This window comes from Rutidosis leptorrhynchoides, chromosome 1 (assembly GCF_046630445.1).
Source record: "Rutidosis leptorrhynchoides isolate AG116_Rl617_1_P2 chromosome 1, CSIRO_AGI_Rlap_v1, whole genome shotgun sequence".
In the NCBI taxonomy this organism is placed as follows: Eukaryota; Viridiplantae; Streptophyta; class Magnoliopsida; order Asterales; family Asteraceae; genus Rutidosis; species Rutidosis leptorrhynchoides.
This window is the reverse complement of record NC_092333.1, coordinates 620,913,004-620,929,275: the sequence shown is the minus strand read 5'-3', so window position 1 is coordinate 620,929,275 and position 16,272 is coordinate 620,913,004. Positions and strand designations below refer to the sequence as shown.

At 34.0% G+C, this 16,272-nt stretch overlaps 1 protein-coding gene across 1 annotated transcript; it reads left to right on the top strand.

The window, feature by feature from the left end:
• The first annotated feature begins 14,356 nt into the window (after positions 1 to 14,356).
• On the top strand, positions 14,357 to 14,827 carry LOC139848500 (uncharacterized). The gene has a single exon (XM_071838230.1). It carries the CDS (start codon positions 14,357 to 14,359, stop codon positions 14,825 to 14,827), a length of 471 nt encoding a protein of 156 aa, XP_071694331.1.
• The last annotated feature ends 1,445 nt before the right edge of the window (positions 14,828 to 16,272 follow it).

Sequence of the window (16,272 nt, the reverse complement as noted above, 5' to 3'; positions counted from 1 at the left end):
TCTTGTCATCTTCTCTTATTGGCAGGAAGTGTGCTGATTTGGTGAGATGATCAACTATTACCCAAATAGTATCAAAACCACTGGCAGTCCTTGGCAATTTAGTGATGAAATCTATGGTAATGTTTTCCCATTTCCATTCCGGGATTTCGGGTTGTTGAAGTAGACCTGATGGTTTCTGACGCTCCGCTTTGACCTTGGAACACGTCAAACATTCTCCTATGTATTTAGCAACATCGGCTTTCATACCCGGCCACCAAAAATGTTTCTTGAGATCCTTGTACATCTTCCCCGATCCAGGGTGTATTGAGTATCTGGTTTTATGAGCTTTTCTAAGTACCATTTCTCTCATATCTCCAAATTTTGGTACCCAAATTCTTTCAGCCCAATACCGGGTTTCGTCTTCTCGAATATTAAGATGCTTCTCCGATCCTTTGGGTATTTCATCCTTTAAATTTCCCTCTTTTAAAACTCCTTGTTGCGCCTCCTTTATTTGAGTAGTAAGGTTAGTGTGAATCATTATATTCATAGCGTTTACTCGAATGGGTTCTCTATCCTTTCTGCTCAAGGCGTCGGCTACCACATTTGCCTTTCCCGGGTGATAACGAATCTCAAAGTCGTAATCATTCAACAATTCAATCCATCTGCGCTGCCTCATGTTCAGTTGTTTCTGATTAAATATGTGTTGAAGACTTTTGTGGTCGGTATATATAATAATTTTGACCCCATATAAGTAGTGCCTCCAAGTCTTTAATGCAAAAACAACCGCACCTAATTCTAAATCATGCGTCGTATAATTCTGCTCGTGAATCTTCAATTGTCTAGACGCATAAGCAATTACTTTCGTTCGTTGTATTAATACACAACCGAGACCTTGCTTTGAGGCGTCACAATATATCACAAAATCATCATTCCCTTCAGGTAATGACAATATAGGTGCCGTAGTTAACTTTTTCTTCAACAATTGAAATGCTTTTTCTTGTTCATCCTTCCATTCAAATTTCCTCCCTTTATGCGTTAATGCAGTCAAGGGTTTTGCTATTTTGGAAAAATCTTGGATGAATCTCCTGTAATAACCAGCTAGCCCTAAAAATTGGCGTATGTGTTTCGGAGTTTTCGGGGTTTTCCACTTTTCAACGGTTTCAATCTTTGTTGGATCCACCTGAATACCTTCTTTGTTCACTATATGACCGAGGAATTGAACTTCTTCCAACCAAAATGCAAACTTTGAAAACTTAGCGTATAGTTTTTCTTTTCTCAGCAACTCTAGCACTTTTCTCAAATGTTCTTCGTGCTCTTGATCATTCTTCGAGTAAATAAGTATGTCATCGATGAAAACAATGACAAACTTCTCAAGATATGGGCCACACACTCGGTTCATGAGGTCCATGAACATAGCTGGTGCGTTAGTCAATCCAAAAGGCATAACCATAAACTCGTAATGACCGTAACACGTCCTAAAAGCAGTCTTCGGAATGTCATCCTCTTTCACCCGCATTTGGTGATATCCAGAACGTAAATCGATCTTCGAATAAACCGACGAGCCTTGTAGTTGATCAAATAAGTCGTCGATTTTCGGTAATGGGTAACGGTTCTTGATGGTAAGTTTGTTCAACTCTCAGTAGTCGATACACAACCTGAATGTACCATCTTTCTTCTTGACAAATAGAACAGGAGCTCCCCATGGTGATGTACTTGGTCGAATGAAACCATGCTCTAAAAGTTCCTGTAACTGACTTTGTAATTCTTTCATTTTGCTGGGTGCGAGTCTGTATGAAGCACGAGCTATTGGTGCAGCTCCTGGTACAAGGTCTATTTGAAATTCAACGGATCGATGTGGGGGTAATCCCGGTAATTCTTTCGAAAATACATCGGAAAATTCTTTTGCGACGGGAACATCACTGATGTTCTTTTCTTCAGGTTTAACTCTCTCGATGTGTGCTAGAATGACGTAACAACCTTTTCTTATTTGTTTTTGTGCCTTCAAACTACTAATAAGATTTAACTTCGTTTTGTTCTTTTCTCCGTACACCATTAAAGGTTTTCCTTTTTCACGCATAATGCGAATCGCATTTTTGTAATAAACGACCTCTGCTCTTACCTTCTTCAACCAGTCCATGCCAATTATTACATCAAAACTCCCTAACTCGACTGGTATTAAATCAATCTTAAACGTTTCATCACCCAGTTTAATTTCTCTATCCCGACATATATTATCTGCTGAAATTAATTTACCATTTGCTAATTTGAGTAAAAATGTATTATCTAAAGGCATCAATGGGCAACTTAATTTAGCACAAAATTCTCTACTCATATAGCTTCTATCCGCACCCGAATCAAATAAAACATAAGCAGATTTATCATCAATAAGAAACGTACTCGTAACAAGCTCTGGGTCTTCCTGTGCTTCTGCCGCATTAATATTGAAAACTCTTCCATGGTTCTGCCCATTAGTATTTCCCTGATTTGGGCAATTTCTAATAATGTGGCATGGTTTTCCACATTTATAACAAACAGCGTTGGTATTACTTGCTCCGACACTATTCGTTCCGACATTATTTGTTCCGACACTATTTGTTCCTTTAGTTCTATTATACATTGGTCCGTAGACCTCACACTTTGTCGCGCTATGACCATTTCTTTTACACCTGTTGCAAAATGTTGTGCAGAACCCCGGGTGATTCTCTTCACACCTTTGGCATTGCTGTTTCTGATTATTGTTGTTGTTGCAGTTGTTATTGTTGTTGGGACGATTATTGTAATTGTTGTTGTTGGGACGTTTGTTGTAGTTGTTGTTGTTAGGATTACGATTGTTGTTGTTGCAATTTATGTTGCGGTTGTTGGGATAGTTGTTGCGATTGTGGTTGTAATTGTTGTTGTCGTTGTTGTACTGGTGACTCTTGTCACTATTTTCCTCCCACTTCCTCTTGAATTGTTTCGTGTTTGCTTCTTCGGCCGCCTGTTCTTTAATTCTCCCCTCAATCTGATTTTGAGTTTATGAGCCATTCGACTTTCCTTCTGTATGGAAGCGGGCTCGTGTAAACTCACATCTTCTTGAATCCTTATTGGTAACCCTTTTACAAACGCGTCGATCTTCTCTTCTTCATCCTCGAACGTTCCTGGACACAATAGGCACAACTTTGTGAATCGTCGTTCATACGTGGTAATGTCGAACCCTTGTGTTCATAACTCTCTAAGCTCTGCCTTGAGCTTATTGACCTCGTTTCTAGGATGGTACTGCTCATTCATCAATTGCTTGAATGCTGACCATGGTAGTGCGTAAGCAGCATCTTGTCGTACCTGCTCAAGATAGGTATTCCACCATGTTAATGCCGTACCTGTGAAGGTATGCATAGCGTACTTAACTTTGTCCTCTTCAGTACACTTACTTATGGCAAACACCGATTCGACTTTCTCGGTCCACCGTTTCAATCCAATTGGTCCTTCGGTTCCATCAAATTCCAAAGATTTGCAGGCAGTGAATTCTTTGTAGGAGCATCCTACACGATTTCTTGCGCCGTTAGCTGCATTGCTAGATTCAGAGTTATTGTTGGTATGTAGTGTAGCCTGTACTGCGGCTATGTTTGCAGCAAGAAAGGTACGAAATACCTCTTCGCTCATATTCATGGTGTGTCGAGTAGTCGGTGCCATTTCCTTCAAAATAGCCAACTGAATCGAGTTAATCATACAGAATATTAAGAGTAGTCAATAGTATTTCATAGCATAATATGAACTCATTTATAAAAGCTTTTTCTTCATATTAGCGTTTTATAAGTTTAAATTCGGGTACTACCTACCCGTTAAGTTCATACTTAGTAGCTAATATACAATTCAACTACTACAATTCCATATGAAAAACTGATTATAATAATATATCACATATAAATATTCTTCAAACTTACAACATCGCTATATTACATATAACATGAAATATAGTACACTTTGATACAGGACAGTTTTGAAGATAAATCTAGTTAATACGCAAGTTGTTCAGCAAAGGAAATAAAGACACGTAATTCATAAGTCCAGAAACAATTCATGCATTCTGGTTTTACTAAGACGACTTCCCATCCTTGGTCTTGTGAAAAATAACCGTTATGACTATTGGCTAAGCAGCATGTTGTAATGTCATTAAAAGGACGAGGGTTTCGTAATGCCCAACAGCCCCGTAACAATCTAAAAACCTTGTTTCTCATCTCAACTACTGAGTCCGTCACTTGTGGGAATGTTGTATTTAAAAGCTGCAATCCGATGTTCTTTTTCTCACTTTGGTAAGAAGCGAACATCACTAACCCGTAAGCATAACATGCTTCTTTATGTTGCATGTTAGAAGCTCTTTCTAATTGACGAAATCCTATGTTGGGATATGTTGAGTCAAAATAGGTTCTTAACCCGTAGCGTAAAATTGCATTTGGGTTCCCCGCATTTAACGCTTTAAAGAAAACATGGCGTAACTTACGGTCTCCCCCAATGTGATATACCCCACCTATCAAAGGAAAGCCTTTTATAAACTAAGGCATTTCTGGAAAGTCTTTCAAATTTTGACAAGTTAATTTTGCCATAATTAATTGTGCTGATGAATTCTGACCGACTCTAGATAAGATTTCCTCAATCATATCCTCTGGTAGATCTTCTAAAATATTCGATTGTCTACCCTTAACGTCCATTTTGTTTTTATACTGTAAAATAGACAAGGATTAGATTCGTAAAAGATAATTAACAAATAATACAAGCAATTTTTACATAGAACATAAAAGTACAAGCACACTACAACACATATAATACACAACATGATTACAACCCTCTAATCTGAATCACTGGTTTCTTCTTCTTCGGACTTGGTTCGTTTTCCTAATTTTCTAGGAATATATGGTGTTCCTCTAATACGATCCGTCGTTTTCCACAATGGTTTAGAAAAACCTGGTGGTTTAGAGGTTCCCGGGTCATTGTTACATTTTAGGAAATACGGATGTTGCCGATACATATAAAGTTCATCGGGGTTGGAATCGGGTTTCTCTATTTTTATACCTTTTCCCTTATTATTTTCTTTCGCTTTATTAAATTGGGTCGAGGTAATTGCTATAACATCATCGGAATCCTCATCGGGATCCGATTCATTGGAAAATTGGTAATCTTCCCAATATTTTGCTTCCTCGGCGGAAACACAATTGACCATTATTAACTTTGGACCGTTGGTTGAGCATTTTCTTTTATTTAATCGATTTACTATAGGTATCAATATTTCTTCCTCCGGAACCTCTTCTTCTTCCGGTTCCTCCTCTTCCGGTTCCTCCTCTTCCGGTTCCTCTTCTTTCGGTTCCTCCTCTTCCGGTTCCTCCTCTTCCGGTTCCTCTTCTTCCGGTTCCTCTTCGGGAATTTGTGAATCTTCCCAAAATATATTTGACTCTTCATTATTATTAGGTGAATAGATGGGATTTGTACTAGTGGTAGACATCTATCACACAATATCAAACACATTAAGTGGTTAATATATCACATAATATTTACATGTTAATAATATATAGTTTCCAACAAAAGTGTTAAGCATCGTTTTTAAAGAAAACATGGTCGAAGTCCAGACTCACTAATGTATCCTAACAAACTCGATAAGACACACTAATGCAAATTTCTGGTTTTCTAAGACCAACGCTCGGATACCAACTGAAATGTCCAGTTTATATTGATTATAAACGTTCCATATTAATTGATTTCGTCGCGAGGTTTTGACCTCTATATGAGACGTTTTTCAAAGACTGCATTCATTTTTAAAACAACCATAACCTTTATTTTATCTATAAAGGTTTAAAAAGCATTACGTAGATTATCAAATAATGATAATCTAAAATATACCGTTTACACACGACCATTTCATAATGGTTCACAATAAGAATATATTACATCAAAAATAAGTTTCTTGAATGCAGTTTTTACATAATATCATACAAGCATGGACTCCAAATCTTGTCCTTATTTTAGTATGCAACAGTGGAAGCTCTTAATAATCACCTGAGAATAAACATGCTTAAAATGTCAACAAAAATGTTGGTGAGTTATAGGTTTAACCTATATATTATCAAATCATAATAATAGACCACAAGATTTCATATTTCAATATACATCTCATACATAGAGATAAAAATCATTCATATGGTGAACACCTGGTAACCGACATTAACAAGATGCATATAAGAATATCCCCTATCATTCTGGGAAATCCTTCGGACATGATAAAAACGAATTCGAAGTACTAAAGCATCCGGTACTTTGGATGGGGTTAGTTAGGCCCAATAGATCTATCTTTAGGATTCGCGTCAATTAGTAGATCGGTTTATTAATTCTTAGGCTACCAAGCAAAAGGGGCATATTCGGCTTCGATCATTCACCCATATAATGTAGTTTCATTTACTTGTGTCTATTTCATAAAACATTTATAAAACTGCATGTATTCTCATCCCAAAATATTAGATTTTAATAGTGGGACTATAACTCACTTTCACAGATTTTTACTTCGTCGGGAAGTAAAACTTGGCCACTGGTCGATTCACGAACCTATAACAAATATGTACATATATATCAAAGTATGTTCAAAATATATTTACAACATTTTTAATACGTTTTAATGTTTTAAGTTTATTAAGTCAGTTGTCCTCGTTAGTAACCTACAACTAGTTGTCCACAGTTAGATGTACAGAAATAAATCGATATATATTATCTTGAATCAATCCACGACCCAGTGTATACATGTCTCAGGCTAGATCACAACTCAAAGTATATATATTTTTGGAATCAACCTCAACCCTGTATAGCTAACTCCAACATTACTGCATATAGAGTGTCTATGGTTGTTCTAAATAATATATATAGATGGGTCGATATGATAAGTCAAAATATTTGCATACGTGTCTATGGTATCCCAAGATTACATAATATATTAGAATACATGTATAATACAATATAAGTTAGCTAGGATAAGATTTGTATAGAATTGTTACAATATTTCCCGTAGCTACAACAATCAAAAAATATCCAATCTTGTTTTACCCATAACTTCTTCGTTTTAAATCCGTTTTAAGTGAATCAAATTGCTATGGTTTAATATTGAACTCTATTTTATGAATCTAAACATAAAAAGTATAGGTTTATAGTCAGAAATATAAGTTACAAGTCATTTTTGTAAGAGGTAGTCATTTTAGTCGAAAGAACGACGTCTTGATGACCATTTTGAAAAACATACTTCCACTTTGAGTTTAACCATGATTTTTGGATATAGTTTCATGTTCATAAGAAAAATCATTTTCCCAGAAGAACAACTTTTAAATCAAAGTTTATCATAGTTTTTAATTATCAAACCCAAAACAGCCCATGGTGTTACTACGACGGCGTTTGTCCAGTTTTACGGTGTTTTTCGTGTTTCCGGGTTTTAAATCATTAAGTTAGCATATCATATAGATATAGAACATGTGTTTAGTTGATTTTAAAAGTCAAGTTAGAAGGATTAACTTTTGTTTGCGAACAAGTTTAGAATTAACTAAACTATGTTCTAGTGATTTCAAGTTTAAACCTTCGAATAAGGTAGTTTTATATATATGAATCGAATGATGTTATGAACATCATTACTACCTCAGGTTTTGTGGATAAACCTACTAGAAATAAAAAAAATAGATCTAGCTTCAAAGGATCCTTGGATGGCTTGAAAGTTCTTGAAGCAGAATCATGACACGAAAACAAGTTCAAGTAAGATTTCCACTCGAAATAAGATTTTTATAGTTATAGAAATTGAATCAAAGTTTGAATATGAGTATTACCTTGTATTAGAAAGATATTTTACTGTAAATAAGAAAGATTTATTGAGGTTGGATGATCACTTTACAAGATTGGAAGTAAGCTAGCAAACTTGGAAGTATTCTTGATTTTATGAAACTAGAACTTATAGAATTTATGAAGAACACTTAGAACTTGAAGATAGAACTTGAGAGAGATCAATTAGATGAAGAAAATTGAAGAATAAAAGTATTTGTAGGTGTTTTTGGTCGTTGGTATATGGATTAGATATAAAGGATGTGTAATTTTTTTTACATGTAAATAAGTCATGAATGATTACTAATATTTTTGTAATTTTATGAGATATTTCATGCTAGTTGCCAAATGATGGTTTCCACATATGTTATGTGACTCACATGGGCTGCTCAGAGATGATCATTGGAGTGTATATACCAATAGTACATACATCTAAAAGCTGTGTATTGTACGAGTACAAATACGGGTGCATACGAGTAGAATTGTTGATGAAACTGAACGAGGATATAATTGTAAGCATTTTTGTTAAGTAGAAGTATTTTGATAAGTGTATTGAAGTCTTTCAAAAGTTTATGAATACATATTAATACACTACATGTATATACATTTTAACTGAGTCGTTAAGTCATCGTTAGTCGTTACATGTAAATGTTGTTTTAAAACCTTTAGGTTAACGATCTTGTTAAATGTTGTTAACCCATTATTTATTATATCTAAAGAGATATTAAATTATTACATTATCATGATATTATGATATATTAATATATCTTAGTATGATATATATACAGTTAAATGTTGTTACAACGATAATCGTTACATATATGTCTCGTTTCGAAATCATTAAGTTAGTAGTCTTGTTTTTATGTAGTTCATTGTTAATACACTTAATGACATGTTTACTTATCATTTATCATGATTAAACATAGTATAACAATATCTTAATATGATTCATATGTATTTAGTAAGACGTTGTTATAACGATAATCGTTATATATATCGTTTCGAGTTTCTTAATTCAATAAACTCAATTTTATATAACTCATTATTAAAATACCTAATGAGATACTTACTTATCATAATATCATGTTAACTATATATATAATCATATATATGTCATCATATAGTTTTTACAAGTTTTAACGTTCGTGAATCACCGGTCAACTTGGGTGGTCAATTGTCTATATGAAACATATTTCAATTAATCAAGTCTTAACAAGTTTGATTGCTTAACATGTTGGAAACACTTAATCATGTAAATAACAATTTCATTTAATATATATAAACATGGAAAAGTTCGGGTCACTACATCAATAAACAAGTGTTACAATCGTTCACTTAACTAATTTGAAATCATATATATATATATATATATATATATATATATATATATATATATATATATATATATATATATATATATATATATATATATACACACACACACACACATACATATCTATTTACACATTATTGTTCGTGAATCGTCGAGAACAGTCGAAGGGTAAATGAATACATGAACACAGTTCAAAGTTTTTGAGATTTCAACTTATCAGACTTTGCTTGTCGTGTCGGAAACATTAAATCATTTAAAGATAAATTTTAAATTTGGTCAAAATTTTCCGGGTCGTCACACAATCCGCGGGTCGTTCTAGCCGCGCCGCGGGCTTCAACTATTTCAGTTGCTTACTTCACTGGTACGGAGGCTGTTACCATATTTGTCTTGGAGCCGCGCCGTTCCAAACTAAGTCGCGCCGCGCCTTTTCTGGGCCAGACCCGAATTTCAACTTTTAAAAAGGGGTTTAATGAAGGGCAATTTTGTAATTTCACATATGGACGGTTTTTGAACCACAAAACTGATGCAACCCCATCCACATCTTCATTTCACCTCATTTTCATCTCTTTCTCTTATCCTCAAAACCCTAGAGAGAGGAAGAAGCTTTCGAGAGAGAGAGCTCCATTTGAGGAAGAAGAAGAGTGAATCGGATCGAGTTACTAGTGTTAAAGTTTTTCATCTCGTCAACGGCAACATTTTGGTGGTATTGGTAAGTCTCAACTCCGAATTTCATGTTGTTGATTTGATATTTGAAATGTCCCGTTCATAATGATTATAAACGTTTCATATTAATTAATTTCGTTGCGAGGTGATACCAACTGAAATGACCCGTCCTAATCCATCTGGACGAATACATTACATTTGGTTACATTGCGAGGTACGTGACCTATATATCATACATTTTTCAAACATTGCATTCGATTTTTAAAAGACAATCTTTCTTTACAACGAAAGTTGACGGCATGCATACCATTTCATAATATATCCAACTAGAATTGACTTCATAATAATCTTGATGAACTCAACGACTCGAATGTAACGTCTTTTGAAATATGCCATGAATGACTCCAAGTAATATTTCTACAATGAACAAATGCACAACAGAAGATTTCTTTCGTACCTGAGAACAAACATGCTTTAAAGTGTCAACTAAAAGGTTGGTGAGTTCATAAGTTTATCGTAAACAATAAAATTCATCATTTTGATAGACCACAAGATTTAAATACAGTACACCTATCTCGTGTACAAAACCATTTTCATAATGCTTAGCAGAGTAGGTTCGTATCCTTTTCTCCCCCGTAGATTGCCTCGCGATTTTTAATAATCGTACACATATCTCGTGCACAAAACTAATACACATAACCTGTGTATAAAAATCATTCTCTCGATACATAACATTCATTTTGATTTCGTTGCTCAACATGGTAACCGACCTTAACATATAATGTGCATCAATAATATCCCCAAAACAGAACATCTCGTCTGTATAATAATAATAAACTTTGAAGTACTAAACACCACGCCCACTAGTCCTTCCGTCTAGTGAACATTCTGGGTGGGGATGTTAAACCCGGTAGCTACCTTTAGGATTCGCGTGAATTAGGGCCATACCCGTTTCTAATTCTTAGGTTAACAAGCAATAATAATCAGGGGAAATATTCACAACAATTAGTGGCAATTATAACGTCCAACTAATTCAATAATAATCCACAGAACTTCTGTCTGCATAATAATTCATTCGAGGAATGTTTTGCTTGTGTCATATCGCGTCAAACATTTATAAAATCATTTCATGTATTCTCAGTTCAAAATATATTTCAAAAGCATTTAATAAAGCAGTTATAAAAACAGCGCATGTATTCTCAGTCCCAAAAATGTAAAGAGTAAAAGGGAATCAAATGAACTCACTATACTGTATTTTATAGTAAAAATACATATGACGGCATTGAATAAGTGTAGGGTTGACCTCGGTTTCACGAACCTATATCATTTGTATATTTATTAATATACATAATTGTAATCGAATAAATATATACATAAATTTATTAGTTATATCCTTTTTATATTAATAATATATATATGTTTCATATATTCATTTTGTATATAAAAATATTAATTTTTGTTATGTTATATGTATTAAATATATCATTTGTATATTAATAACAGTAGTTATAATAATACCAAAAATAATATTAATATTGATAATATGTTTATAATACTTAATATTATTAATAAGATAATAATGTTAATAGTTCTATTAGTAATAATAATAATAATGATATTAATGATAGTGAATGTAAAAATATTAATTTTATTGTTATTGCTAATTATGATAATGATTTTAGTAACTACATAATAATACTCATGATAACCTAAATAATAATACTTATAATGATAATAATAATAATAACTATGGTACTTATAATGATGATTATAATACTAATAATAATTATAATACTAGTAGTAATAATAATAATATTATTAATTATAATATGATACAAGTACTAATTTTAATGAAACCAATAATAATACTTATACTAATATTAGTGGTAATAATAATAACTACCTTAATAGTAATATTTATGGTGATAATCATAATTATAGTTATGATAATAACACTCATTTAAATGATAGTAATATGTAATTGCTTTATTATAGTAATACTAATAATTAACTTAACCATAAAAATAATTATAATTGTAACTATAAGTATACTAATAATATTTGATAGGTAATGCTTTTAATACTAGTAATAATTATAATACTAATAAATAATAATGATGATAATAACAATAATCCTAAATAATAATACTTGTTAATCATAATAATATTAGTAATAATAATGTTATTAATAAATATAATTACTATAATTGTAATAATAATAATAATAAATGATAAATAACAATGATAATAATTATAAGACTAATAATAATAATAATAATAATAATAATAATAATAATAATAATAATAATAATAATAATAATAATAATAATAATAATAATAATAATAATAATAATAATAATAATAATAATAATAAGAATAAGAATAAAATTTTTGATTTAGAAAACTACCTTCTAAAGCCCTTAAAAAAATTGCATCATGCCAGACTCGAACCCGTGACCTCCCGCTCACCCACAACATCCCTTAACCATTACACTGCTTATGCTTTTCTGATTTTTATCACAGCCAAATATTTATAACTCGTCTTATTCTGTTTCTTCTTCTTCCTCATTCTTAAATCAATCAGAACCCATAAATCATCCTATCTTGTTTTAAGGTTTGATTTAAAGCGTGAAAATGAAATGGAAAACGATCTATAATTGTGAATATCACTAGACTCAACAAAAAAAATATATAAAAAAAATAAAAATAAAAAGAAAGAAAACGACCTGTGCTGCTCTTCGTGGGTTATAAAAAAAAAAATTTATTGATTATGGAATTGAGAAAATTTCAGACCTTGATTACAACACGAAATGTGTTGGAAAACAATCCTAGAAACTTTGTAAATCGTTAATTGGCTCAGAAACATCAACATAGATTCGGATTTCATGATAAACAAATTAGTTGACTTTTTGTTCTTAAACTTTGACTCCAAAATTTGTAATCGATATAAAGAGTTGGGATGTGAAACTTTGCAGATAGTTTTATTGAAAGATTACTAACAACTCTGCACTTATACATTTTGGAATTGATTTGAAAGTGAAGGTTTTAAAATAAAAGTCGAGAACAGAGGATATCGAGTGGTTTCTTGAATTTCAATTTAAATTATCAAATAAAAGAAGCTGTAATTGATATCTGATAATAGTGGTGAAATAATCGAATGGGTTGTTTTGATAACATGAGTTAACTACTTGATTTATAGAAGAAGTATCAGAAAGAATCAACTAGGAAAGAAAATAAATAAATAAATAAAAATAAGAAAAGGAGATCACGACGTTCAACTGATTTTGGAGGTTATTGTGATGTAAATCGTGATTTGTACTGTTTTTAGAGACAAGAAAATATTTTTCTTTGGATTGAAAATGTCAAACTGATTCCCTTAATAATTACGGTTATATTATATATATTATTAATAAAAATAATTATTAATATATAATATATATTAACAATAATAATACTATTAATTGAATGGATAATATAATTCCGGTATGTGCTACTTGATTATTATTGTGTGGCGTGTCTATTTTATGCATATGTATGTATGTAGTATATTCTCACTCACTAAGCATTAGCTTACCCTCTCGTTGTTTACATTTTTATAGATTCGCGTGGAGGTGGTGGCTCGAGTAAGCGTGGGAACTAGTGGACTTGCGTGGGTTGCTTTAGAAGACTTGCTTTTAGATTGGACTTAGGATTGGGTAGCGCAATCCCAATCACCATGCTCGGTTTTATGTAAAGTTTAAACACTTTGGGTCGAAAGTGTCTTTTGGGTTAAGTTAAAACGGGTCAGTGTGGTCCCGGGGTCTTGGTACTTATATCGCTGTTTTATTATAACTAAAATCATGTATTATGTCGTTAAACATGTTTTGGATCAATGGACGTTTTCTGGTTGCTAAATTGAGACGTTTGTATTTTAAGTGAAAACAGAATCAGGAAGCAGAGTAAGCCGCACCACGGCCATCATTGGCGCGCCGCGGTTAACCGTGTAAAATGATAACAGAAACTTTCTAAACTGCTGACCACGAGATTCCCATGTGGGCCGTGCCGCGGCTTGGGATGGCGCGCCGCGCCTGAGTGCAGACAAGGGTGGTCAGCCCTTTTTTATAAATAAAAAAGTGTTGTTTTTCATAAACGGGTTTGAGTCGTTTCACTTGGAAAAAATATTTTCAGTGGACAAATGAGGCAGAACAAGCGTTCCAAGAAATGAAAGTGTTGCCTGGAACGCTACCATCGTTGATCGCTCCCATACAAGATGAAACATTAATAGTTTACCTAGCGGCTTCCACATAGGCAGTCTGTGCAGTCTTAATAGCGGATCGAGCGTCTTCTCAAAAGCCCATCTACTTTATCAGCAAGGTCTTGCAAAATGGGGAAATAAATTATTCATCAATCGAAAAGTTGATATCCGGCGTTGTGCATATTGCAAGACGTCTACGCCGTTACTTTCAGGCGCATCCCGTTTTGGTTCTTACTGATCAACCTATTAAGCAGGTCCATCTTAATGATGCACAAAGTGTTATTCAGAGCCGGTTTTAATCATTAGAATGGCAACTCTTATGAAAACCCGAGATGTCAGAACATTTAGCCAAGTTGGCACTTGAGCTTGAAAAGCATGAAATTAATTTCGCACCTCGAAACGCTGTCAAGGGCCAAATCATGGTGGACTTTTTGATTGAATGTACCGCAAATACGTCAATAGCGGATAACGCTAAGGATGAACAACCAGAGCCGCTTTTGGAGTTGTACACTAACGGTGCATCTGGCGTTGACGGCACTGGTACTGTACTAATCTTAACGGGTCATGAAGGAGAGGAACATACATACGCATTGCGTTTTGGTTTTTCTGTGTCTAACGATGAGAACGAATACGAAGCTTTATTATCAGGGTTAAGGATCGCTGTAAAGTTAGGAATCAAGTCAATAAAAGTATATGTTGATTCCCAATTGGTGGCAAATCAAATGAATGGAGCATTTAAAGCCCGTGATCCAGCAATGCAAATGTACCTTAAGATAACAGAAGGCTTGGCTAATCAATTCTAGGAATTCTCAATTGCACAAGTACCAAGGGTGAAAAAAGGCGGACGCTTTGAGCAAAATAGCGTCTTTGGCATTCAGTCACTTTGTTAAAGATGTATGGGTCGAGATGGTCAGTCAAAAAGCCATTGAAGCAGACGAAGTAGTAGCCGTTGAGGAGCCCAATTAAAATTGGATTTCCCCAATTATTAACTACCTAAAATGTGGTACGCTGCTTGGTGATTCTGCAAGCGCAAGGCGTATCAGAATGAAAGCACCTATGTACTCAATCGAAGATGGCATCATGTACAAGAAATCTTTCTTAAGTCCTATTTTGAGGTGCGTCGGACCAGAAGAAGCCATCACTATTATTAGAGAAGTCCATGAAGGATATTGCGGATTGCACTTCGGTTTCAAAATGGTTGTTGGAAAGATAATAAGGCTTGGGTACTATTGGCCTTCTTTGTACCGTGACACAAGTGAAGTTGTTAAACGTTGTGTTTCATGTCAGATACACGTAACACTAACATACACACACACATATCAGCGCAAGACATGATCTCAATAACATCAGCATGGCCTTTATACAAATGGGCAATTGATATTGTTGGGTCGTTCCCAAGAGGAGCGGGAAATGCTACCCACTTGGTGGTGGCGGTATATTTCTTCACCAAGTGGGTAGAAGCGAAACCATTAAGTTCTGTTACAGGAAACCAAAATCGTAACTTCGTATTGGAAAACATTATTCGCCACTTTGGTTACCCTCATGAGATAGTGAGTGATAATGGAAAACAATTCATTGGAGAACCGTTCAAAAGTTGGTGCTCAAAGTTGAATGTTAAACAATCATTCACTTTTGTTTATCATCCGCAAGCTAACGGTCAAATAGAAGTAACAAAGCATTATGTTGCAGGCATTAAGACCAGGCTAGGAGAACGTAGCAACGAATGGGTTGATAAATTGCCAAAAGTACTCTAGGCGTTCTGTACTACCCCAAATAGGAGCACTCGAGAAACACCTTTCAAACATGGTGTATGGATCTGAGCCAGTTATTCCAACAAAAATTGTTGTTATTACTGAACGTGTTGCAACCTTCAATGAAGAGGCAAATGAGGTTTCCATCAAAGAGAACTTAAACTTCTTGGAAGAACGTTGGGAGATAGCTGTCATCCGTAAAAGGTCTAACAAGCAGAAAATTGCCAAGTATTATAACAAGTGTGTTAACCCGCGATCTTTCCGTCCTGGCAATTAGGTTTAGCGTAACAATCAGGCAAGCCGGTGTGAAGATACTGGCAACTTGGGCATACTTGGGAAGGCTCATATGATGTTGTCGAAGCATTTTCTAACAGATCATACAACCTAAAGACGAAAGATAGAAAACCAGCGCCACTCACTTGGCACCAAGGGCGGAACATAGTGTTACACTAAAAAAAAGTATTTATCAAAAAATAAGGTTTTTTAGTGTTTACCGC

Bases quoted from the DNA above. Each gene is read 5' to 3' on its own strand.
- LOC139848500 (XM_071838230.1), top strand. From the start codon at position 14,357: ATGTCAGAACATTTAGCCAAGTTGGCACTTGAGCTTGAAAAGCATGAA.